The 27,674-nt window shown below is 47.9% G+C and overlaps 1 protein-coding gene across 1 annotated transcript; it reads left to right on the forward strand.

Annotated features, from left to right (window-relative positions):
* The first annotated feature begins 17,941 nt into the window (after window positions 1-17,941).
* On the forward strand, window positions 17,942-27,489 carry LOC144942694 (uncharacterized). Its single transcript, XM_078869531.1, has 5 exons — window positions 17,942-17,968; window positions 20,650-21,193; window positions 22,227-22,325; window positions 23,112-23,213; window positions 23,769-27,489. Exons 2-5 carry the CDS (start codon window positions 20,722-20,724, stop codon window positions 24,575-24,577), a joined length of 1,482 nt encoding a protein of 493 aa, XP_078725657.1. The 5' UTR covers window positions 17,942-17,968; window positions 20,650-20,721; the 3' UTR covers window positions 24,578-27,489.
* Window positions 27,490-27,674: the final 185 nt, after the last annotated feature.

The raw sequence follows: 27,674 nt of genomic DNA on the forward strand, positions 1-27,674 counted from the left end.
CTGAACACCAATGCGCCAATGTGCCCAATTTTTTTTTTAGTTTTCAATCGGTAGATATATCACCCTCTACGACGTACGCATGAGACACACGGAAACTCTTAAATAATTCAGAAAACATGGGGATTTACATTGGGATGACGGGAAGAATAATGTGTAGGTTAGATAACACACACAAGTTTAATACATCGTACTGACTACGGATACGAGTAACTGGGATGGGGGACGGTATGGGCTCGTGTGCAGGAGCGAGATGGATTGTGGCCACGCAAGAGATAGGCAATGGCTCGGGGAGGCATTCATCCAGCAGTAGATAGGCCATGGCTGATTATTAAAAAGTGATGTGTTCAGGGGTATGGCACTCTCACCGCAGTGATATTAGTCGAGTGTGCTTTTGTTGACGCTACTGGGAGGTGATTTTAAATGTCTTGTTTTTACTGTGTAGGGCAGCCCAGGATACACAGAACAGATGCAGATCCACCGAAGCTGTATATTTTATTGTGTTGTATCTTCATTTAAATGTGCGAAAGGTGGTTCCTTTCAAACCTAAGATTTGTGTGAGTCTGTTTTTCTGCGTTATATTCAATTGTGCTATCAGCGTCATGTTACGAGACAAATTAATTTCCATTCTGAACTCTAGCGGACAGTAGTGCATCACGTAGTGCATCACCCTGTGTGATTTAGCAGCCTCTGTAAACTACTCCTGAGATCTCTTCAACCGCCTCTTAACCACAGGAGGGGAACTGCACTTTCTCACGTGCTCATCTTCCCAATTTGTGAAAGGTCAAAAGTGGCTGTTGTTTAGAAATGACCCCTGCCTTAACAATGTCGAATAAGCACAATTTCCTATGGCATTTAACAGGAATAACCACCACACCACAGTAATTTTATCTTAAAGGCAATTTTTTTTACGTAAGACAAAGTCATTGTAAATTACATTGAGGTGTCCTGTGGCATTTGGTAGCTGTTTCGTGCCCGAGTCTGTCTGTGTTGGGCATCTCTGATGATGAAATACAAATTAATGTTGGTCCATAACTAATGTCGGTGGCATAACTCACAAAAATAAAGAATATAGTACAAATTTACAATAAAGTGTATTAATAGATGAACCAAAGTTATTTTCCTGCTTCAAAAAGTGGTGTGTACTGCGTTTCTTTGCTCAAACACGTGATGAGTGGGACTCATCTCCACCGGCAGAACTCAGCCAGTGGTGGGAATTCCATATTCCCATGACAGGGGCGACTGTTGTTTCCCCACATATTAGTATTTATTTTATCGGGTCCCCAGGGATGATGGGCCGAGTTTATTCCTCGCTGAAACTTTAACTTACTTCCCTGTGATTGTGAGTGACGCACCCGAAACACGGAGCCAATCGTCAATATGTGCATAACGTGTGGCTTAATTGAAATCATTAGTGATGTTCTGAGACCCAGGGAATGGACATCTTAAGTTCAAGAGGCAACAGAGTGCCAACCACAGCCCCTCTGGCAGTGATCATTACGTCTATGCCCACATGCACCAGCATGAAGCAAAACCCGGACTGGATGAAGCTTTTTGTTATGGATTTGTCGACGAATTAACAATAATGAGTACATTTTTTTAAAACAGAAACAGACCACGGATTCAACATTTCAGGAGGGGAGTTGTTGTGCTTATGGTGTCACTAGACCATGTGCTGTCAGCTCACGTTACATGACTTGAGATTCTGTTTCACACAGCAGGTGTGGCCACAACAGGTAAATGGAGAATACAGGTTTTTTTTTTAAACCAGGAATGTCCCACTGAAGCACCCTGGCCACAAATGATAGCCGTTCAACGAAGTCGCTTATCACGTGAAAATACATAGCAGCCAAATACTCTAAACGCATACGATGACAAGCAAAAGCTCGCGAGATGCCAGATAGACATGAACAGACATTTTATTTAGACTGGAAGAACCCCCATGAGCTATGAAGAGCAAAACGACAGAATAAACAACAATAAAATAGCAGCAATACTTTATAATAAAAATCTACAACGGGTTCAATTACACTCACACATGTACAGCTGTCACATCATAATCGCAATCACAGTTGTAACTCACCGTTGCAAATGGGGCTGCAGTTGACATCAATGGTGAGTTTAAGAGCGTTTACTGTTTGGTAAATTCAGCAAATTGAGAGAGGGGATGCAAGGAGATTCCAAAGTGGGGTGTCACAACGGCAAGTTCTTTGGCTCCAAGTCCGTTATGGATGCACCTTCGTGCTGCGTATGTATGCTAAACTTCTTTCGCACCGTACGTAGCCAACCGCAGTAATCGGAGGTGCGGGGAAGGACAAGAAAATAAATACAAAAAGGAGTACTTTGTTTTGTTTATTTACTTCATGAATAATATACAATACCATATTATATTAACTCGGGCCCATGCCAACCACGCTACATGGTTTATGGGTCACTACGGTGATCCTTTCAAGTGAGTCTTGTTATTAGGATCATACAGTGGTGGGATTATGCCATTGCTATTATTGGGATCTTAATACAGAGTTGGAAGGGGTTTTTACAAGCGAGCGACCCCAATTAGCGTCGATCCTCTCTCAACACTTCACATTGCGAAATTAAAAGCGGACCAGTGGTTAGAAGCAACACTGTACATACTGAAGCTGCGACTGCTGGGGAATGGTGTCATTGAAAACACAGCACTTTAATGTGTTGAAATATCCCTCCTGGGCCATTAATCTAAATTGTATTATGGTTGTTATTGTTTGACTTGCATAACACTGGGATTGTTGCACACAGCGGTTTTTAAAAAAGATTTGCTGGTTTCTCCAGGATGTTTCTGTTGCGCGTCGTCGCTTTAAGATGTTCTCCGTTCATATTTTGTTTGTTGCGGTTGCATCCGATTTAAAATCCGCATGGCTCACAGGGCAATACCAAATAAATGAAATGAAATAAATGAAAAGACCGTCAAAGCGTCTCCCAGCGATAACGAGAAATGGGCGGTGCTCAAGTCGATTAAATCCGCGCTCCCTGAGCCAATGGTGTTGAAATTCCAGTGGCTTAGTACGAAAGTAAAACATTTGTATTCTTCTAACCACGTCGCGTCAGCCATGGGGTATTGTTTGGCAATACCTCTCCACGCTGGTCAGTGCGAGTCGGTGAAAGGGGCGATGAGAGGCAGGACTGCTTCTGATATCACTCACTACCGCTGTTAGTCGTGGCCGAAAAACCGAACTCAACGCTACGGTGGCGAGGTGCTAACTCCCTCGCCTGGTATACAGGAGGTCGTGGGTTCGATTCCGACCCTTGACGCCTGTTGTATATTTGCAGTTTGCAGTGTCTCTCTCCCTGTGGTCGCGTAGCTTTTTTTCCGGGTCCTCCGCTTTTTCCCCTCCACATTTCTCAACGTGCGTTTAGAGTATTTGGCTCCTATAAATTTCCACGTGATAAGTCACTTCGTTTAGATATCATTTGTGATAGCCAGGTCGCTTCTGAAAAATAACTATATAGCTCAGTGGGCCTTACCTGGCAAAATTCAGAAATAGTAATAGTTAAGCTTAACCTTGTGCTCAGACTTAACGTTGTATTTAGTGGGTTCATAGGGCAGTGTGCTAATCACTGCGCCCCCCCCCCCCGCCCTAACTACGCACTTAATAGGCAGTAAAAAAACTAAGTGGACAGCTCGTGTACCAAACCGGCCTCAGCCCTTTACGCGCTGACACAGAACAACGTCGCAGAGCCATGAAAGCCCCCAGGTTGGAGAATGCAGCTGCTCACAGGTGCTAAAGGTTGACGAGATAAAAACATACCGAGCTGGGAACGGGGCTAATAAACACAGCGTTCTGACGAAAGCGTTATTTGTAGACATGGCAACTTTCCTCCGTGCTCTTAAAATGAGCATGCCCTAAATATAAAGACGTGGTTTTATTTTGTTGCGCCAGCAAGGCTGGTGGTGTTTTGTTTGTTCAGCGAACATGGCAACACTTCTGCTCGGCCCGCACACCTGTTGGACATTGCGTGTTTATTAAGCTAAGTTCTGTATCGAGAAACGGGAGATATTCTTTGCATCTGTTTATTCCATCTGCACGGGGATAGAGTGTTGCCCCCTTGCAGGCGCGGGGTTTCTCCAGGTGCTCCGCTCCCTTCCCCACACATGTATATAAACACTCGTCATAAATTGGCTGCAAATATCTTAAAATAAATTCCCAATGTAGAGCCCTCCTAAAAAATGTCCTTGGGACAGTGAGGCCTTCCTGAATAAGTAATTTTACATTTGTATTATTTGTATTATCAGTGACGGGGCAATTCGAATACCATCAGTTCAACACGAATACAGTATTGTACAAACATGGACGCATAGTGGCTTACATAATGTGCCTCCTCCTGTGGACAAGTGCCAATCCCACATCCACATTTTGCGCCTTATTCTGCTGTGCCTTGTTCAAATGTTGAATGGATTCCATCCATTCAACATTTGAGTTTCCTGCTTCCAGTCCCATTACCGTCTCGTGATACTTGACTGCAGCGGAGTAATATCCCGAATAGGACGCGCAATATCGGGTTTCCCACATCACCGCCGATGAGTCCTGTCGAGGAGATAATTCGGTGATTGCATCATCCATTGGCGTGTGCACACGGAATTCATTTTTTCTGCGACATCTACCCATTAACAGATCATCTTACTGTCTCAATCTTTTTTGCAAAAAGGGGTTTCTCGATTCAGTCATGATGATGATGTTAAAGTCAATCATGAAGGTCTTATTTTACCAGGTAAGGCCCCACTGAGCTACGTAGCTCTTTTTAAATCCTTTATATTAAGTTCGCGTGCTTGCTTGCTTGCTTGCGTGCTTGCTTGCTTGCTTAGGACCGTGCAAATCTTTCGGTCGTTTTTTAACCCACTTCCCGTGATCCAATCAAGCTGACATTTTCCACACAGACTCGTTGTGCCAGACAATTATTGTTCGTGAAAAAAAATTCCCAAAATTTTACACTTTTTAGGCAAAAACATTTTATTTTACATATATTCAAATAGAACGCATTCATGGCTTTGGCTGAACGTCAGAGTGTAAGAGCCCAGAGCGTAACCCCTCCACAGGCCGTGGCGGAGTAGCGCAGTTGGTAGCGCCCTCGCTTCCCATGCCAAAGGTCGCGGGATTGATCCCCGCGTCCTCCACAGGCGAATATATTTTTAAATCCTTTATATTAAGTTCGCTTGCTTGCTTGCTTGCGTGCTTGCGTGCTTGCTTACGACCGTGCAAATCTTTCGGTCGTTTTTTAACCCACTTCCCGTGATCCAATCGAGCTGACATTTTCCACACAGACTCGTTGTGCGAGACAATTAATGTTCGTGGAAAAAAAATCCCAAAATTTTACACTTTTTAGGCAAAAATGTTTTATTTTACATATATTCAAATAGAACTCATTCACAGTATAAGAGCCCAGAGCGTAACCCCTCCACAGGCCGTGGCGGAGTAGCGCAGTTGGTAGTGCCCTCGCTTCCCATGCCAAAGGTCGCGGGATCGATCCCCGCGTCCTCCACAGGCGAATATATTTTTAAATCCTTTATATTAAGTTCTCTGCCACGCATATAAAGGATTTATAGTGAAAAACTTTGTTTTTACGGGTTATACTTATTCAGAAGTGACCTGGCCACAAATGATAGCTCAACGAAGTGGCTTATTACGTGGGAATTTATAGCAAACACTCTAAAGGCACGATTCTAAATGTGGAGGGAAAAACCAGAGGACCCGGAGAAAAATCCACGCCACCAAGGGGAAAGAGAGACACGCAAACTCCAAAAAAACAGGCGTCGGGATCGAACCTTTTTCGTACTGGGCGTAGTCAACCGCGCTAATCGGAGGTGTGGGGGAAGGACATCAAACTAAACACAAAAAGGAGTTCTAAAGAAATTAGGTTTCAATCTCAATGGAAAAGTGCATAGCTCCCAATGGCGTACCTGTCAACCCCTTATCAGTGCCCTACCTTATTACAGACCAATTTAGTCCTTATTGGTCACCCCGTGCCCTTAAACATCTCAACGTTCATCTTACAAAGTCCCGTCACAAGGGAGAAACACAACAAAAATAGGCAACATAAATGTTTGCCCATATTGAAACGACTGTATGCCATATGGACCTGAAAACTCAATTTCCCTGTACAAGAATACGGGGTACACCGTATGGGTTGACTACTATGAAAAGGTGAGATGCTTTATTAATCACATTTTATTATTTGGTTCTTTCGGTTAAGTCACGTCTAAAGATAAAATAATAAATTAAATTAAATAATAGAATACGACGTTTCGATTGCAACACAAGCAATCATCATCAGGTATAATGAAATAGCGACATACAATATAACCAGAAAACTATAGACAGGCATATTAGCAGACAGATATCACCAAGATACATAGCGAGAGCAACACATGTAACAGAGAGGGGTGATCGTCTCTGTGGGGTGGCCTTAAATAGACAGAGGGGGGTGGAGGCAGAGAGAGGGAGGGGGTTAGAGACAAAATTAGCATATCAATGAGTGGTCAACAGACGTGGTGCTGCAAGTAAACGGCAAGCAAGCCTGAAAATCAGGAGAAAGACACACTAAAATTAAATAACCTAGTAAAATATCGAAATGTAATGTAAGACAACACAGAGGGTCGGTCAACACACAATTAACGCATAGCCTGGTTGATTACGTATTTCAAAGATTGCTAAGTTAGAATTTAAGTGTGAACATTCTAAAGATGACACAGGCAGAGAAAACAAGTCGCCAGAGAGAGAGAAAAAAGATAAGTTTAAAACTTCCCCGTAGAAGTGGTTCAATCTTAATTTTAGAACTTTCGTGACTGCAGGAATTATTATTTGGTTCTTTCGGTTAAGTCACGTCTAAAGATAAAATAATAAATTAAATTAAATAATAGAATACGACGTTTCGATTGCAACACAAGCAATCATCATCAGGTATAATGAAATAGCGACATACAATATAACCAGAAAACTATAGACAGGCATATTAGCAGACAGATATCACCAAGATACATAGCGAGAGCAACACATGTAACAGAGAGGGGTGATCGTCTCTGTGGGGTGGCCTTAAATAGACAGAGGGGGGTGGAGGCAGAGAGAGGGAGGGGGTTAGAGACAAAATTAGCATATCAATGAGTGGTCAACAGACGTGGTGCTGCAAGTAAACGGCAAGCAAGCCTGAAAATCAGGAGAAAGACACACTAAAATTAAATAACCTAGTAAAATATCGAAATGTAATGTAAGACAACACAGAGGGTCGGTCAACACTGGCGACTTGTTTTCTCTGCCTGTGTCATCTTTAGAATGTTCACACTTAAATTCTAACTTAGCAATCTTTGAAATACGTAATCAACCAGGCTATGCGTTAATTGTGTGTTGACCGACCCTCTGTGTTGTCTTACATTACATTTCGATATTTTACTAGGTTATTTAATTTTAGTGTGTCTTTCTCCTGATTTTCAGGCTTGCTTGCCGTTTACTTGCAGCACCACGTCTGTTGACCACTCATTGATATGCTAATTTTGTCTCTAACCCCCTCCCTCTCTCTGCCTCCACCCCCCTCTGTCTATTTAAGGCCACCCCACAGAGACGATCACCCCTCTCTGTTACATGTGTTGCTCTCGCTATGTATCTTGGTGATATCTGTCTGCTAATATGCCTGTCTATAGTTTTCTGGTTATATTGTATGTCGCTATTTCATTATACCTGATGATGATTGCTTGTGTTGCAATCGAAACGTCGTATTCTATTATTTAATTTAATTTATTCTTTTATCTTTAGACGTGACAACCGAAAGAACCAAATAATAATTCCTGCAGTCACGAAAGTTCTAAAATTAAGATTTAATCACATTTTGTTCAATACATTGGTACTGTGTAAGTAGTGGAGTATCTTCATACATTTGCAAATCTTGTCGAGTGGTGGAGGGTTCCTGACAAGAAATATGGCATAAATCTACCACGTGGCTTAACCCAAGAACAAATACTGTATGGGTGAATGCATTGGCTACAAAACTCACACCTCTCAATCCCTTATCAGTGCCCTATCATATTAGAAACCAATTCAGACCTTATTGGTCACCCCGTGCCCTTATAAATCTCACCGTTCATCGTACAAAGTCCCATCACAACGGGGAAACACAACCACTTTTGATGCCCGTATTGAAACGGCTGTATGCCGCATGGACCTGAAAACTCCTTTTCCCCGGACAAGAATACGGAGCAAGCCGTGTGTTTTGACAAGTATGAAAACCCCACGTTTTAAGTGAAGGTGTTGCGAGTTGCCACACATCGTACCTGCGCGGATAATGGATTTCTACTCTTCAATGAATTAGTCTACAATAAGTCAACGCGAGTATGCAATACAAAACATAATGAATAATCTTCTTGGTTCTTTCGGTAAAGTCACGTAGAAGGGAAGTAATAAAATAATAAAAATAAAACATAATAAAATAATTCTCATGACGTTTCGGCCACAACGCAAGCAGCCGTCTTCAGGTGGAGAACAGGTCTGTCAAGTAGACAGAGTCTGAATGGCACACTCCAGGCTTGGAGCGACTAGTTATGCTGGGATGGAGGGGCGAAGAGCGTCTTGACAAAATAATTTGCATATCAAGAGGAATTTAGCATATTTATGGGAAATGCAGATATGCGATTAGTACTACTTGTGAAATACGTAGGAGGTTTGGCGAGGGGTTTAAAGTCATTATGCCCATGCATTATGCAGGATTAGCAGTATCAAAGGGAGGGAGTAAGGTTAGAATTAATAAAGGGAAGGAATGTTAATAATATGGCGCCGCAGCAACTAATATGCTTATTGACTATACCTTGTCATATTACACTGTTTTATTCTACCCACTCAACTGTATAGCACACTGCTATATATTCACTATAAAATTACGATACTAAATATTACCTTATACATTGTATTCAACATTACACTTTAATACTATTTATTATTATATAATATGCTATACACTATACCAGGGGTCGGCAACCTGCGGCTCCGGAGCCGCATGCGGCTCTTTTGAACCTTGACCGCGGCTCCGGGGCGGATGCTAGCGAGGGGAGGAGGCGCACTGTGACACCTGCTCTGGCGTTGCCGCTGCTGACAGGTCGCCGCTCCGCTCCACACTGCCCGCCCGGTGACAGGCAATAACGTTGCCGTTGCTTTGTCACATGTTTGGAAGAAGTAAAAACCTTCCTGGGCAGCAAAGAGCTCACCTTTGCTGAGCTGGAACAGCCAGAGTGGCTGGAAAAATTACATTTTATGGTAGACATGACAGCACATCTAAACACGCTAAATACAACCCTTCAGGGGAAAGGAGGCACAGCCCTGCACATGCTGGAGGAGGTTTTGGCATTCGAGCGCAAGTTGACAGTGTTTGTCAAAGATTTACAGAGAGGTACACTGTCTCACTTTCCCTCTTTGAGAGAGTTCAAACAAAGTCATGATACGATAAATTTGGAATATTTCAAGTCTGCAATCACCACAATGCAAAGTTCGTTTGGGAAACGATTCTGTGAGTTCAGAGAGGAAAAAACGACATTATCCTTCCCTGTCACTCCCCTGGCGATCGATCCATCCCTATTGAATATGACTGCATTTGCAGGTGTAAGTCAACCTGATCTTGAGATGGAACTGGCCGATATAGCCGACAAAGATATATGGGTGTCCAAGTTCAAATGCTTGACCGCTACTCTTGAGGATGTTGCCCGTCAGAAGGCCATTCTGGCTCAGAATCATAAATGGAGTGATATTGAAAACCTTCCCAAACAGGACAAACTTGTATTCGAAACATGGAATGCCATCCCCAACACTTATATAAACATGAAAAAGTATGCATTTGGAGTCCTGTCGATCTTCGGCTCCACATATGTATGTGAGCAGGTCTTCTCCAACATGAACTATATTAAAAACAAACATCGATCACGCCTCACAGATGACAGCTTGCAAGCCTGTGTGAAAATGAAGGTGACGTCTTACAGCCCTGATGTGCAGACACTGTGCACTGAGGTTCAGGAGCAAAAATCCCATTAACCAGGTAATTTAGCTATTAATTTGCAAAAATATATTTTACATTGTTAAGTGAAAAAGTCCTTTTTTTATTCAGATTGACAGCTGACTGCACGATCCTGTATATAGCAATAAGGTAAGAAACAATATATGCAGTGTTATATTTGTTTTAAATGTTGCAATGGTTTTGCGGCTCCCAGTTTATTTTTTCCTTCGGAAACGGGTCCAAGTGGCTCTTTATGTCTTAAAGGTTGCAGACCCCTGCACTATACCATAAACCGTCGCGTGAAAGGTACTAAGAGGAAGCAACGAAATATGTCAGTGGGAGAGTGGTGATAGGAGCTTGCAGCGGAGCAAAGAATCCATTCCCTGCGGAGAATACAGGATATATAGTCAATGTCAGTGAGTGGAACGCGGTCTGAAAGTCACCGTAAACGTGGACACAATCAGTTAGGATCCGAAATGGTTTATTACGTCCTTCAGATGATTGCTAAGCCGGAATCCATCTTCTCGGTTGAAATTGTCTCTGTGTTTGTATATGTGGATCGCCTCATGAACGAATCTCTCATGGTAGCCAGATGGCTTGCCGAGAACCTCTGTCTTGGAGAAGTCAATATCATGTGAACCCACTGAATTGTAACAGTGATCTGCCACGGCTGAGGTGTTTGTCCAACCGTGTTTCAAGTCAGCTTTATGTTCACGGATGCGGTCCGAGACATGTCGTTTGGTTTCTCCAATGTAACTGCTACCACAGAGGCAACTTAGTGTGTAGACGCCAGGGTACTGTATGTCTGGAACCACATCTTTTACAGACGGGACCAGATCACGGATTTTATGTACTGTGTTGAATCGGACCTGGATCTTGTGTTTAATCAGGATTTTGGAGATATTTTTTGTGACCCCAGCTATGTAGGGTAAGGTGATGGTCTTGAGAGGCTCCTCAACAGGATCCTTCTTAATGGTTGGAGTGATGGCTTTGCGGATTGTGTAGTCGGAGTAACCATTAGCCTTAAGAGCTTGGCGTACGTGTTTGAGTTCACTGGCAATGTGTTCCTGGTCGGAAATGCATTGGGCTTTATGGTATAGAGTCTTGATGAGGGAATTCTTCTGGGATGGATGGTGGTGGGAATCCGGTTTTAGGTAAGCATCCGTATGGGTGGCTTTCCTGTAGACAGAGTGGCTCATTGAACCATCAGGTCTCCTTTTAATTAGGACATCCAAAAAGGGTAGCTTGCCATTTTTTTCGACTTCCATGGTGAATCTGATGGCTGGGTGTATGGAATTGATGTGGTCGAGAAATTGGTCTAGAGCAGGCCGGCCGCTCGTGACACGACATTAATAGCACGATATCAGTATCGTGGAGATAAAAAAGCCAATCAACATGCACAGTATTCCTATAGCGCACTTCACGTCAATAAACCAGTCTCAGAACCATTTACACAACATTTACCTGAATGCCCAATACTCGGAATGTATAATTTACAAGCCATTTAGTTAAATATACCAAGTGTACCCTAGGCAGTATAATTTAAAACGAATAAAAGCTTTTTCTTGGTTCTTTCGGTAATGTCACGTAGAAAATGAAACATAATAAAATAAAATTCTCACGACGTTTCAGCCACAACGCAAGCAGCCGTCCTCAGGTGAAGAAACAGGGCTGTCGGAAAGACAGCGTTCTGTCGGAAAGACAGCGTTCTGTCGGAAAGACAGCGTTCTGTCGGAAAGACAGAACGCTGTCTTTCTGACAGCCCTGTTTCTTCACCTGAGGACGGCTGCTTGCGTTGTGGCCGAAACGTCGTGAGAATTATTTTATTGTTTTATTTTTATTATTTTATTACTTCCCTTCTACGTGACTTTACCGAAAGAACCAAGAAGATGAATCCCTGCATTCACGAAAGCTTTAAATCGAAACATAATGAATCAGTTATGAAAAAAATTACCTTTCTACAGGGAATACAATACCTACCATACCTGCACGGTCAACTCAACACATTCATCATTGGCAGTGGTGCACTGTTGGAAGAAACAAGAGTTTCTCGGGCAATTGTCATTCTTCATAGCACATTACATGATTTACTTTCGCGCTATACGTGTGCTAAATTGCCGGCGTGGAAAATAATGCGTGTGTATGTAAATAAAGAAATATATTGCGCGTGCTCCGAGGCAGGGCCATCGTCCGAAACGTCGCCTGTTGTTTTCTTTTAAGGCCCACAGTGTTAGGTTTGTTGTTGTTGTAAACTTGACATTGTTTGTTTCGTTATTATGTGACGCATGTGGTGAATTGGAGAACGTATTGTTGATAATTAATATCAAGCGTAATAATATTGCGCGTAATATTAATCGTAATATTAATATTGAGCCTAATATTCATCTTAATATTAATATTGCGCGTAATTTTTGACTTAAAACTTTCGTGACTGCAGGAATTCATATTCTTGGGTCTTTTGGTAAAGTCACTTAGATAGAAAATATAATAAAAAAAATAAAAGATAATAAAATAAAAATTTCAAATATTATTTTAAATATATTATTTTAATTTGTAATTTTAATTTTATTATCTTTTATTTGTTTTATACTTGTTAATATTAGTCTCTTGATATTACGCTCAAAAATGTATATTACGATGAATATTACGCTCAAAATTAATATTACGCTCAATATTCTTGGTTCTTTCGGTAAAGTCACGTAGAAATAAAATAAAATAAAAGATTAAAAAATCAAAATAAAATATTATTATTTTCAATGTATTCTTTTTGATTTTATTTAATTATCTTGAGCGTAATATTAATTATGAGCGCAATATTGAGCGTAATATCAAGAGACTAATATGAACTAGTATCAAAATTTATATCAAAATAATATGGGAAAATGTCAAAACTGGGTGGTTTTTAACTTTTGCCGACAAAACTGGATCCCAAATGTCAAAACTGGGTGCACCCTGGGTGGCCAAAAACTTGAGTTTTGGACACTCAGGGTGCACCCAGTTTTGACATTTGTCAAATACACTTGATAATTGTATACTAGCACAGTGTGCCAGCACCCCATTCATCCAAACACTTGGTATTTGTATACTGGCACACTGTGCCAGCACCCCATTCATCTAAACACTTGGTATTAGTATGCTGGCACAGTGTGCCAGCACCATATAACTACACACACTTGATATTTGTACGCTGGCACAGTGTGCCAGCACCCCAACGACCAACATTTCAAGCTACGGCTCGGACTCGGAAGTGAGCTCGGGGCGGGCTTGCGACCAGGCGGGCGCACTGCCACCTTGCGTGATGACCTAGACTAGTGACTCGCGTCAATACCAAGCTTTTGGATTGTTGGTTGATGCTACGCGCTACTGTACACCCATAAATTTGCCATGCATTCGACCATAGCCCGCCAAACGACCAACATTTCAAGCTACGGCTCGGGCTCGCAACGGACATGCGCCATTACAGAGGAATCGACATTCCAAGTGCGCTATGGCCAGGTTTGTATACTAGTACCAAGGCCATAAAAACACTAACTAGTACTGTATGTATCCTTCGCCAGCCGCCACCAAGCTCCTAGTTTTGGCAATATACAATAATGACACTGCACATTTAAAGAGCGTGTCAAAATGTTTTCTATTCCGAAATGCTACCAGCAACAATGCACCTGCGCATGCGCTCACGGTAGGTGTCCATGGTGCGATCGTTCATGTCCGTCACGGTGGGGTACGCCTCCTTGATAAACATCTCGGCGACTGCCGAGATGTTTATCAAACGCCACAACTCGTCGTGTCGCACTGGTTCAGCTCGACGTGCGTGATGGACCATGTCGTGTCGGACGGGCTGCGAGCGCGAGTACCACTGATGGCCTTGAACTCCCAGCGGGAGCTATCGAGGCCATACTCGGTGCCTTGGTCGCGCACGTAGGCTTCCAAAAAAGGCAGCCAGCTGCCCAGTCGCCTGACGAAGCCCAAGCCGTCGTACATCACGATGCGCCGTGCGCGGATGTCGATCACGATGAGGCACCAATGGCACTGTGCGAGGTTGAGCGGGAGCATCACAAAGTCGTGACGGAAAATGTTGCGGCCGCCCTCGCGGACGGGCTGGCCGTTGCGGCGCATAGCCTCCCACCGAGAGCTGTTGATATACCGCGCCCTCGGCGCAGAGGCGACGAAATAGAGCCATTCATTAATGACCTAGTCAAATAAATAGTCTTGATAACCGTTGATCTGAACATATACGTAGATCATAATATACACTTACCCCATCACAGAGCCAAGACCCGCGGTTTAGGGTTGCAAGGTCCTCGGCGCTGAGCTCAAATCGACCTAACGTTGCAATGTACGTTAACGTCAGTCGGCAATATTGCAGCATAACGATTTGTACCGTCGGCATGGGGGCTCGAGTTCAGAAAGGCGCCGTGATCGCGGCGGCGCCGACTAGTGGGCTCGACATTACCACTGCTCGAGCTCTTCGGCGCTGGCGTAGTGCTCGCCAAGCACAGAGACAAAGGCGACGTCCTTGGGAGATGGACCAGCCTGCTTGACGCTCCTGACCATGGTCCCAATGGTGCGGAACAAACCAACGAATGCGCATCTCGTTGATTGGTCAATCCTTTGGCCCACCGTTACGGTGATTGGCGGAAATATTGTGTGAAAAATCAAATTGCTGGCAATGAAAATAGACATATTGTCTCGTGAAAAATTGAAAGTAGACGTAGAAACGTGATTTTTCACAAGCATTTTTCACGAAACAGGTGGAGGAGCGGCTCACATTCGAATGGCAACCCTCCACCCCAAGAAGACTTTTACCACGCGCCGCGAGGCCATCCACGGCATCCAAGACTTTGCTTTGCAACAAGGCAAGCGCGCGGTCCTTGACCTCAAGCGAAGCGGCGGACGGCACGTTGCCATCGTCTGCTCTAGTTCAACACCTTGTTCCTTCAAGGTGAAGCTGACGAAGCTCACGGGGGAACGACGCGGCTTCCGCGTCTTGGCGCTGTGCACGGATCACCACGGCTGCACGGGCACTACCAAGATCACGCAGCGCCAAGTGGAGGCGAACACGACAGCCCGTTCGGCCTTTCGCGCCAACCCCCGTACCTCCGCACCGACTGTCATTGCCCAGGTCGCCGACGTTGCTCGCGTCATTGTCCCGACCCGGATGATGTACCGCGCCAAGGACACGTGCATCGCGGCGAACGAGAGTGCGGCCCATGCAGGCTTCGAGTTCATCAACTCACTGGTGGAGACGTTCGGCAAGCTCAACGCGACGACCTGCAGTGTGCGAGAAGACGCGGGCATCTTCTGGGGTGCGTTCATCTGCAACCCGATCGCACGCTCGTTGCAGCCAAGTCTTCAACGCGTCGTCGGCATCGACGGGTCGCACATGAAGGCGCGCGCCTACAACGGAACCATGCTCGTCCTCGTTGGGCGCGACGGCAACAACCGCAACGTCCTTCTCGCCGTGGCGCTGGTGCCGTCCGAGACGGCAGCGGCCTACGACTGGTTTCTCAACTGCTGCACGACCAACGACATCGAGCTCGACGGCACGCCGGTCTTCTGCGATCGTGGCACGGGCATCCTAGCCTCCGACTGGAAGGACCTCATGCTCATCCACTGCACGCGGCATTTGATCTGCAACGGCGTGGACAACATCGGCTCCGCGTTCACGCCCGACCTCCAAGGCATCATCTACGATGCCCAATGGTGCGCCTCCGAGGCCGCGTTCCGCAGCTCCTTGGGCTGCTTGGGCGTAGCTCTGCCTGCGGCGGCCACGTACTACAACAAGATCGACCCCCACACGTGGGCGCTCTACCCGCACCTGCACACGACGCCATTGTACGGCTGGCGCACGACGAACTTTGTGGAGTCCACGAACAGCGAAGCCCTGCCGGCTCGCGAGATGGACCCCTTCCACTTCCTCATGCACCACATGGAAGACATGATGACGACGGCCTTTGCCCACCGCAGCGACGCCGAGAAGTGGGCCGCTCAAGGGCGTGTCATTACGCCGTACGCTCAAGGACTCATCGACGCTCAGCAGGCGTTGGCCCCGAGGTACAAGGTCTGCGAGAGTACCTCGACGCGTGCATACGTCAAGGATCCAGACGCCTACGCCTCTGCCAAGCGCCGAGTCGATCTCAGCTCTCGGTCGTGCACGTGCGGGTACATGAAGCAGATGGGCTTGCCGTGTCGGCACTACATTCGTGCCCTCATGGCGTTTGGGCGGATGCCCGAGCTCTACGACGCATGTGCGGTGTGTTACCAAGTCTCTGCCATCAACACGACATGGACCTCGGTTGCCGGTATCGAGCTGCCCATTGCCGAGGAGCTGCAACGCGACAACACCATGATGCCACCTCCTCGCCAGAAGAAGGCTGGCCGCCCGAAGAAGCGTCGGATTCGCAACCGTGGCGAAGGTGGCCCATTGGGCCTCACGCGGTGCTCCTTCTGTCGCGCCAAGGGCCACAACAAGCGCTCTTGCCCGTCGAAGTAGTTATATATATGTAACAAACATGTTTTGTTCTAAGTGTGCAGCACCATACTTCTCGACGCAAACACTATCTACCGTTGTTCTACTGTAGTAGGTGTAGCATGCAAGCTGGCACACTGTACCAGTATACAAATGGCAAGTTCGTGTATGTTCGCGAGCTGAAAGTGTTACTGTAGTTGCAAGCTGGCACACTGTGCCAGTATACATATGGCAAGTAAGTGTTACTGTAGTAGCGAGCTGGCACACTGTGCCAGTATGCAAACGGCAAGTAAGCGAGCTGGCACACTGTGCCAGTATACAAATGGCAAGTTAGGGTATGTTCGCGAGCTGTAAGTGTTACTGTAGTTGCAAGCTGGCACACTGTGCCAGTATGCAAACGGGAAGTTTGTGGTGCAAGGTATGGAACATGAGCCACGAGAAACATCATTTGGAACGCTCTAAATCTGTGGCGACATATGGATGAATAACGCAAGGACCTAAACGTGTACAAAATGATACATTAAATCGTACACCTTCTTCACCCAGTTTTGACATTTGTCCACATTGAACATCACCCAGTTTTGTCATATCAAAAAGCACCACCCTGTTTTGCCTGTCGTTTTCCAAGACCACCCAGTTTTGACATTTGGGATCCAGTTTTGTCGGCAAAAGTTAAAAACCACCCAGTTTTGACATTTTCCCAAAATAATATTAATGTCAAAATAGCGACTAATATCGACACCAGAGCGATGTCAACACAAAAGCCCAACGCGATCCAGGAATCTGCAGGTGCATCGATTCTCCCAACCTGCCACTACCGCATTGTTTAGTAATCGAGGAATCGACCCGTGAGCATTGAGCGAGAGTGTAATCTGACGACGCGATTCGGCGCGCGCGCGCGAGCACTGAACGGGAGTCGAATCGAGGCGCCCGTGCACCGGAAGCGGAAGTCACGCGAAGCCGGGTTCACGCCGTGAGGGTGAGAGGATGGAGCCCGCGAGGTCCCCGCGTTAGAGGATTGGGGACCCCTCACAGCAACAGCAGCAGCGGGGGGGAGACACAGAGAGGGGGACCCCTCACGGCAGTAGAGGGGGGGAGACAGAGAGGGGGGAGACAGAGAGGGGGGAGACAGAGAGGGGGGGAGACAGAGAGAGGGGGGGAGACAGAGAGAGGGGGGGAGACAGAGAGAGGGGGACCCCTCACGGCAGTAGAGGGGGGGAGACAGAGAGGGGGGAGACAGAGAGAGGGGGGGAGACAGAGAGAGGGGGACCCCTCACGGCAGTAGAGGGGGAGACAGAGAGAGGGGGACTCCTCACGGCAGCAGCAGCGGGGGGGAGACAGAGAGAGGGGGGGAGACAGAGAGAGGGGGACCCCTCACGGCAGTAGAGGGGGAGACAGAGAGAGGGGGACTCCTCACGGCAGCAGCAGCAGCGGGGGGGGAGACAGAGAGAGGGGGGGAGACAGAGAGAGGGGGACTCCTCACGGCAGCAGCAGCAGACATCGGTGAGTGGGAGATCCCTCGCTGACATCAGCGGGGTGGAGGAAACGCGTAGCAACTGGGGGTAAGCACGCGGCCGCGGTGATAACGCGCGACGAGACCGAGACACGGGGACACGGAGGGAGATACGGCGAGACCGAGACACGGGGACACTGAGACACGGGGACACTGAGACAGAAGGAGACTGGAGCAAGGCACGGGGAGACTGAGATACACTGCGTATTTAAGGAGATACGGGGAGACTGAGACGGTGGGAGACAACAGGGGATTGAACGAGAGACCAGATTGAACGAGGCACAGGGAGACAGCGGATTGAATGAGACACAGGGAGACACATGGGATTGAACGACAGGGGATTGAATGAGACATAGGGAATTGAACGAGACACAGGGGATTGAATGAGACAGGGGATTGAATGATACACAGGGGATTGAATGAGACGGGATTGAATGAGACACAGGGAGACACATGGGATTGAACTACACAGGGGATTGAATGAGACATAGCGAATTGAACGAGACACAGGGGATTGAACGAGACACAGGGGATTGAATGAGATACAGGGGATTGAATGAGACACAGGGGATTGAATGAGACACAGGGGATTGAATGAGACAGGGGATTGAACGAGACACAGGGGATTGAAAGAGACGGGATTTAATGAGACAGGGAGATACATGGGATTGAACGACACGGGATTGAATGAGACGGGATTGAATGAGACAGGGGATTGAACGAGACACAGGGGATTGAATGAGACAGGGGATTGAATGAGACACAGGGGATTGAACGAGACACAGGGGATTGAAAGAGACGGGATTGAGCGAGACACAGGGAGACACATGGGATTGAACGACACAGGGGATTGAATGAGACACAGGGGATTGAACGAGACACAGGGAGACGGGGGACACGTGAAGTAACACCAACGTCGACTGAACGCGACTCTCGCTGCGTCTCCAACTTGTCATTCAGCTCCACGCCACCGCCGGCGCCCGGATCGGTCGATTTCAGAGTCGCCGCCAGCTGTGGATCGAATCGAGATTACCTCGAAATCCGGATTAATCCACTCGCTGCCGTCCAGCATTCACCGAGCGGGGTGGTGCCGAAACGTCGTCGCTCGTCAGAGGGGGGCTCTGGGTGGAGCGGCGTGCGAGCCCCGGTGTGTGGTGGTGGTGGTGGTGGGGGGGAGGGTTTTGGTGAAGTACGATGGCTTGTGTCCGCTGTGGCGGTGTTTTGGATTTCATCTCGGACTGAGAGGGTGGGTGGTGGTGGTGGTGGCTGCTGCCTTTGGACCGGATCCGTGGCCTGCCACGCTGCGTCCTTTGTCCTCGTGTCGCAGCAGAACGCAGCCCTTTAACGCGACTTTGTTTTAACACATTTAAAAAAAATGTGGAATAATCACCCAAAGGGGGTTATCGTCACAAATGATTTATCCTACGTGTATATATTTCATAACGCCTTATTGCAAAGCGCTTTACGGCAATTAGAACATTGTACACGAGGTGATAGTGGTTGAGATAAAGTGACATTAAAAGTGGCGATCTAAGTCACGGTTTTTGTGCTCAACACCGGACCGCTGCCTGGAGTCGAACCTACCCGCCTCCCGCTCAACTGCATGTGCCGAAGCAAGTTGGGGGCAGCGTTGTCCGTGTCGTTTTAAAGTCCACGCTCCAGTCGCCGCATTCTCTTCTGCGAGCTGCGGTTAAAGCGTCAGATCCCTCGTGGTTAATCCAGCAAAGTGTGGTACGCGGCTGTCTGCGGGGATAATTCCGCCGCGTTCCGTGGCTGTGGAGATGAACGCCAGCGGTTGCCGACGATCGATGCATCGTTGGCACAGGTGACTTATTTTACGAAGGCACAGGAGGAAGAAGAGGAGCCGACGTTTCGGGACCGTGGCTGGGCGACACTTTCCCCACGCCCTGCATTATTTAATGTCCTCCCCCTTTTGCATGGCAGTGTCTGGTGTCACCTTCTCACAGACTCGTTCACACTGTAGCGAGAGAGAGAGGAGTGCGGATAGGGTTATAGGAGTCTTAACATTTGGACTGCTATTGAGACGCCTGGGAGGTGTGGGTGTGATGCTGTGTAGCTTTGTTGCGCCTTACATGAGGTTTTTTTTTACTTTAGGCTGACCGGTTTTACAACACAAGACCTGTGATTTTACAAGAACAACGTGCTGTAGGAATTCTCGACGGCACAGTACTGCAGTGTTAGGTGCGGAGAGCAGTATTAGAAGCCAGATGCAACATGGTGAGTAGTGACCGGTGTCCGGTAGGATGGTTCATTATCAAATGTAACTACGGCTGTGAAAAACGTGGACACACAAATGTAGGACATCTCATCACTGGAAGTCTGGTTAAACCAAGTGAAAGGAGCCACACGTGGCCACCTCTGCCTTCCACGTGCTGACTTTGAGGTGCATCGCGAGGTATTCATTTGAGGAGGCTCGGCAAAGTTTGGGGTAGTAGCACGTGCCGCTGTTGTAGTGCGTGGTTGAAACTCAATCCCATGTCACTGGGATCATAGTGCAGTGCGCGAACGACTGCAGCAGCGGTCCATGTACACGGACGCATAGAGATACGGGCACACACAGACATACACTCGCAAAAATCCACACGACGTAGACATACAGACGCAGACGATAACATACAGACGAAGATAACGCGCATACAAACCGCCGCAGACGAACATCAATGGGCATCGGCCATTGAGGACGCGTCTGGCGGGAGCTGCGGGCCCGTGGCACGCGGCGGCGATGGAGCGCTCGAGAGAGATGCCGGCACCCGGCCGCTTCGAGGGCGGCGATACGTCGCGCACTCGCTGGACCCACGAGGAGACGCTGGCGCTGCTCTCCATCCTCAAGCAGATGAACGTGGGCGGCGCGATGGACGCGCGCAACCAGCGCAACACTCCCTTCTTCCTGCGCGTCATGGAGCTGCTACGCCAGCGCGGTATCGCCTGCTGGACCCTGACACAGGTGCGCGTGCGCTGGAAGAACCTCAAGGCGCGCTACCTGATGGCGCGGAGGGCTCGCGAGCGTGGCGGGGGAGGTGGCGGTGGCATTGGAGGTGGTGGAGCGAGGGACCGCGGCAAGGGCGCCTTCGCCTACTTCAAGGAGATCAACGAGATCATCGGAGGGCGGCCGTGCATGGCCATCACTCGGGAGGGCGACGGTGCTGGCGTCGCTGGTGATCGGCACGTGGAGACCGACGAGCGACGGTGCTACGGTGCGGACTCGGCTTGAGTTTCTATTTTAATCTTTTCCCTCGGTTCCATCTCGTTTGTGCTGTCAGTGTAATGTCAAGAGAGGAAGGATCGGTTCGGATCCCTCGCAGAGCAGGGCAATGCTGCATGCTGCAGAATGGTCCGTGGAATATCAGAGAGTTGCGTCTGAAATCTCATCACGTGACCACTGGTCCACACAGTAGGAGACGACACTTTCCTACTCGCTCTGCCGCCAAGAGTAATGTTTGCTGTACGGTATAAAAAAATATTTTAATTCTCAGAGGTAGAATTTTGTCAATTTAACTGTAGAATTGTATGATAATGTTAAAAAAACAATTCCAGGCTGAGACCATCAGCTCGTTTCACCAAAGAACCCAGTTTAAGCACAGGCAGCTGCTACTCCAGCCCATGATCTGAGTGGTACCACCAGACACTTACAGTTTTATTTATGTCCTATGGTTTTGTGGTGATGCTGGGTCGCCAGTTAAAAAATAATGTCATCCATTTGTCCAGGAGAACCTTACTGAGTCTCAAGACTACTTCTGGAGGGTCCTGGATTGTGATGATTTAGTCGACTGTATTGTTTTAGTAAATTGCTTTATCTGGAAGGACACTGATATACCCTGACGGAGAACTCACCATTCACATGACAGGATAGCACCCACAAGTCCACAGAGATGGGTTCACAAATCCACTTTCTCTAAAAAAACTATCTTGCTCAACCAAGCTGAGGACAGAGATTATTGGTGGGTCATGGTTAAAATATAATGGGCAGCACTAGGAGCCAAGCTAAGGTATTCTAATAATACCAGGTGGTGTGGAAGGAATGTTACGCGGATGAGGGCGTGTGTTTGCCCAGAGGGGGGGCTCTCTTGGAGCTGAGGGGTTGTAAAGGTGAAAAGACCCTTTTTGACTTGGTGATGGCAGAACATGAGCAAAACAGCTGCAGATGATGAGAACACATCGCCTGAGAGCCGACGGGGAAAATGTACACTGAATTGGCGATGCTGATGTGTTGCCCGCGACGTTGAACAGAGTTCCGTGAGGAAGACCACGTGGAGCCTAATTTCAAGCAGGAGGCCATGGAGTCGAAGTCTTGTTCTCCACCGTACTTCGCGGAAGTGGAGGTGTCTGGTGAGTCGCAGTATGTTACTCGTGGCCGCACTCGATCAGTTTAACGAGACATTCATCGCCAGAGGCGGCCAGAGGTCCAAGTGCTGAGCTGGCGTGGCTGAGATCCAGGTTTAGAGTCCAGGCGGCCGCATGTGATTAAACCGGCCTCCCCTGTGTGTAAGGAGTTGATGGGTCTCAGCCTGATCGCCAATTACTATTAAAAGCCCATCGCATAAAACTTTATTCTGCGCCTAATTTGGCTTCAATCCAGCGCTGGAGTATTAAACATATCGGTTTCGCCATCATGCGACGGAGATTACACCCTCGACGGCAGAGTGGTTGGAAAAGGGCTGCCCGCTATTGTTTGGACCAGGGTCACTTGAAGGCATCTCGGAGGTAGGTCTGTGATATCCACTTCTGTGGGCCATTCTCTTAACATGTAGGTTGCACTGCATGTCATGAGATCTGAATGGATGGATTCTTTGCATCTTGATGTGATGTCGATAGCATGAGATGAAATTGGTAAAAAAATATTTGTAAATAATAATAAAAAACGAATCGCCAAACCCAGGGCGCATACACTGTATACAAACATACATGCACAAGCGTACAATACATACGTGTGGATTAGAATCGCGACCTCGTGAAGGGGAGTGAATTGTTCCATGCCTGATGGTAAAATATCCTTCAATTGTCATTGGTCACTTCTGTCCATGCTGCTATTGGATGCTTGTCAGGGATGAACAGCAAGAATGGGGGGAGAGGCTCCCATCTATTTATCTCGCGTCTGACGGGGATTGGATGCAGGGTTTACGGATCACATGGACATGGCACAGGGAGTGAAGGAGGAGGTGGAGGGTGATGTCGAATCCTACTCGCCCCAGTGCAACTTTGAGGGCGACACAGCAGGTGAGTGGGTCTCCGTTTCTTGGTTCTTTTGGTAAAGTCACGTAGAAGGGAAATAATAAAATAATACGTGACTTTACCGAAAGAACCAAGAATATTAATCCCTGCAGTCACGAAAGCTTTAAATCAAAGAGTGGGTCTCCGTCGCGCGCCCTTCCTGAGCCGAGTGCCAAGCGGATCCCACGGAGGTGACATTCATTTCCAGCGCTGCTATGGGCGTACATTTAACTATTTCCCTTTCCGAGATGTCTGCAAGTGGCAGGGTGGGTGTTCTGTTCACCGCTGAATCCCGCAACGTGCAAGCGGTTAGCGTTCATTTTATCTAGAGAAGCGTAGTAGCGCCGTTGTTTTTAAAGACATTGTACTCACCGCGGAGAACTGTAGCGACACGACCACATGGCCTTGTGGGAGTCTCGATACCAATAACGTTATTTTAGTTTTTTCTCTGGTTGCTATTGGAAAATGGTTAATCGCTCCATCCCGCCCAACGCCGTCATTCTGACAAGTTGTTCGCAGGGAAACGCTTAACATCCTTAGCCTCTGACTTCTATTTGCCAGGCACCGCATGCATCGTCCCACGGGGCTGGACGTCGAACGTCGATGTGACCGGCGAAAGTGCGGCTCCCTCCACGTCGTTGGGTGGCGCCACCCCCGCACCGCGGCCCTGCAGCGGCGGCGACGGCAGCTCAAGCGACGGCTCGGGTGCCGGGGACTTGCCGGCACGGCAGCGCGCGTACCTCGGGGCGCAGGAGCGCATGCTGCTGCGGCTGCAGCGCAGCAGCCAGGAGGCGTCGTTCGCGTTCCAGCGCGAGCTGCAGGCCGACGAGATGCGCCTCCTGGAGCCGCACTTGCAGGCGGCCGCCGGCGTCGCCGCCTCCTTCCTGGGCGTCATGGAGCGCCTGTCGTCGCTGCTCGAGGCCACCGTGCGGGACCTTCCCTTTGTCAACTACGCGGGGACGGCGGCGGCGGCGGCCGGCAATGACCGCACGCCATCGTCGCCGTCGCCGACGCCACAGACTCCGGGCCAGGCGCCCCCCACCTCGAACCAGTCGCGCGGAGAACAGACGGCACCGCCACGCTCGTCCCCGCACCACCGTCGCCACCGCCATCAAGGGCTGCTCGCGGACGCGGACGTGGACGGACCCGTGCCGTCGCTGGGTCCGCACGGACGCGCGGCCAACGGAGCTCGATCTCACGGCGACGAGACGGCGACTGAGACGCCGATGGCGGCTAGTCCTGTGGCGGGCACGGCGGCGGCGGCGAGGAGGGACGCGCGAACCCCACTGCTCGCCACGTCGTCGCCGCCTCGGCGCTTGGGCTACGGAGGACACAAGCTGCCCGCGCGGTTCAGGACGGCGGAGAAGTAGCACTCGCACCCGGCACGGGGTGGGCGTGATGAGAATCCGTGCGTCGCGCGGGCGCTTGGAGAGAAATTTACTTCGGACGCTGATGGGAAGCGGATGCTTGTCTTCGGATGCTCCCAGCCCAGGGTGCAGAGCCACGCTCTGGCTTTCTCGGTTTACCAGTTGGCGGATTGAAGCAAAACACGGGTTGTGGACTGGCTACCACTTGCATTTCTTGTTGCGACGTTCAAGTCTGAAGGTGCCTTGGTGATTCGTGCGCAAATGTTAAGCGTCTTTTCAACCTCAACTTCATCCTATTACGGTTTGCATTTACTTAATAGTGAATACGCTGAATTGGTCTTAAAAGCACTGTTAACTATTTTTTTTCCTTCCATTATACGAGAGTTCTCATTGCGATTTCTGCTGTAGTGCGGTACCTGTGGCTTGAGCACTTTGACCCCGCAATCGTAAGATTGTGAGTTTAAATCGGAGCCTGTGGAGAACACGGGCCCCTTTCATAGAGATGTGGAATTGACGCCACTGGCTCAGAGCCAAAATCATGGAAATGAACGGCACAAACCAATCCATCTCATTTTAGCAGGGAGACACTTGTGACGTTTGTTTTTACTTTAACTGAAATTCCCCAAGTTTTGGACCAAGTGAGCGAGCTGAGCAGGGGAGCTTGCATGAGCTGGCACGTGGCTGTACGCCAGCTGGTAGAGCAGTGAGCGTCGTGACGTGGACCGAAATTTGACAGAGCAGAAGTTTTATTGAGCCATAGTGAGACTTAATTGTTGCGATTATTGGTTTGCAAGGTAGAGAAGAATTACGTTTTTACTTCATGTACGTATTGTGCACACGTGCTACACTGACGTTATTGTTTTCAATGTTAACATCGTATCATAGCAACACTGAATAGTAAAGATTGGTGGATGTGTGGAAAGGTTGGACCGTCAAGGGGCGTGAACACTAGCTTTTGAAATTAGCCATCGTCACAATTCTTAATTGTTGAGAAAGTAAAACCAAAAAGTGTTTTTTTTTTATTCATTTAAGTACAAACAGAGCGGTTGTAGAAATGCGTGCAAAGAACAAACCTGGCCCAAAAGTGAGAACATTAATTGTCTTTAGGGGCAAAAGCAGTTTAATGGGTTTTTTTCCCCCCTCTCGCATGTCAATTATAAAAAAAAATAGTGGATAGAGCAGACAGGCATGCCTGACTGTGCGCTACTTTTATTTGTTTTACTGTGACGTTAATTTACTGGAATGTAATGCTGGTCAGTCTCGGCTCACTTGGGGTTGATGGGAGCGTTGTAATGCTTTTGTGATTTTGTTTTTCTAGACAACTGCCGGTTGATGTCGTCATCCGTTGTGAGCTGTTGTGCCATGACGGATCGGTTGTGTGGGACACGTTTTTCGGAGCATTTGCTCTCCTTGTCAACTTGATTCAGCCTAATTCTAGACGAGGTCAAAACAACATCACGGTTCCCAACACAAATGTGTGTGGGGTGGTCCCGTGCCGGAAGGTGGAAAGCAGCCCACGTTTTGACCGCTCCTGGTTTCCGGTTGTCCATGTCACGTTTTGGAGGTGGCTCTGTTTTTTCCCCTCGATACTGAATGCGAACAAGAAAAATGAAAGGGGCCTCTCACGAATTTGCCACAGGTAAGGAAACACATTCTTTGGTTTGGACAATTAATCAGAACGAGGGCCAACAATAATTTCAACTGAACTTTTTATTTTATTTTTCCAGGAAAGGCCCACTGAGCTATGCAGCTCGTTTTTCAGAAGCGACCTGGCCACAAATGATAGCTCAACGAAGTGGCTCATCAGGTGGAAATGTATAGCAGCAAAAAACTCGAGATGCATATCGATTCTAAATGTGGAGGGAAAAACCCGGAGAAAAATCCACGTGACCATGGGGAGAGAGACACGCAAACTCCAAATATACAGGCGTCGGGTTCGAACCCACGACCTGTATCCCAGGCGAGATACTGAACATTTCGCCACCGCAGCGCCCATCGATCAATGGTCTTGCACTGCCATCTGGAAGGATCAAGAAGTCGAGGCTGCCCATGTTCGAGATGCAGTGACGGCCTCAACAAGCGGGAACTTGCAAGGCAAGAATGTAGATCTTCAGGAAGTGGCGATCGCCATGGCCAGAGATGGGAAGTAGCGGACGTTTACGCATACTTCACGTCAGCCGCCATGTACCGACTGACGAGAAGAGGCAAAGGCAGGATGCCATGTGGGCACGCCGCGGCAGGTTATGGGGATGTTTCTAAAGCTGTGGTGAAAGTCTTTAAAGTGTCTCCATGCTCGAGCATTGGGGCAGCATCCATCTCCATGATTGGCAGCCCTGGACCAGTGTTGGAAATTCCACTTTTTCATGGTGGGGTCCATTGACTGCGTTAGATGACCACTGTTAACTTCGCAGAAGTGGTGCTCGTTTTTACACTTTGGAAGGACGATTGGCTGAGCCAAACTCCCGATTTAACAAAAACGGTTTTAAAAATGTAAAATGTAATATTATTGAGATGTATTGCAGAGATAATGACAGGAGCCAGTCGTGAAAACATTGGCAGATGCTGATCCAGCATAGGGCACGCTTTAGAACCCAATAACATTTTACAGAAACTGCTGCTGTGCTGCATTAGTATGAGAATGAGATAATTTTGAGGCAGTGGCTGGTGACAAGTATTAAGATAAATGAATTAAGTATTTAATAGATGGATGCATCGAGCTCAAGTTCATGCACACACACGCGGTCTATTTTCGTCAACGAATTCAACCACTCAAAGTTTGTCAAGACTGTAGTATAATTTTTTTTAGGAATATGAGACTGTAAAAGGTAACATTTTAAGAGAATTTGCAAGCCGTCGTTCTTCATTTGTAAATTGTTGGGGAGGGGGTGGGATTTGTAAGAAAAATAAACACGTTGTGAAGACCTTGTCTCAGCTTTGCCGACTTACCCCTCGGCACTGCCTTTCGACTGCTTGCACCACGATTGCACATACGTCATGAACTCATCACAAAAGCGGCTCCTCTTACCGCTTCACGGAAGGGGGTCCCGTTACAGCAGCGTGTGAGTAAAATGCATGGCTCTTCATGTATAATGCAGGGCGC

The sequence above is a fragment of the Lampetra fluviatilis genome, chromosome 28 (assembly GCF_964198595.1).
Source record: "Lampetra fluviatilis chromosome 28, kcLamFluv1.1, whole genome shotgun sequence".
Lineage (NCBI taxonomy): Eukaryota > Metazoa > Chordata > Hyperoartia > Petromyzontiformes > Petromyzontidae > Lampetra > Lampetra fluviatilis.

Coding starts and splice junctions, on each gene's coding strand:
- LOC144942694 (XM_078869531.1), top strand. CDS start 20,722: ATGGAGCGCTCGAGAGAGATGCCGGCACCCGGCCGCTTCGAGGGCGGC. Junction 22,326..23,111: donor CGCGGAAGTGGAGGTGTCTG/GTGAGTCGCAGT, acceptor GATTGGATGCAG/GGTTTACGGATCACATGGAC. Junction 23,214..23,768: donor CTTTGAGGGCGACACAGCAG/GTGAGTGGGTCT, acceptor TCTATTTGCCAG/GCACCGCATGCATCGTCCCA.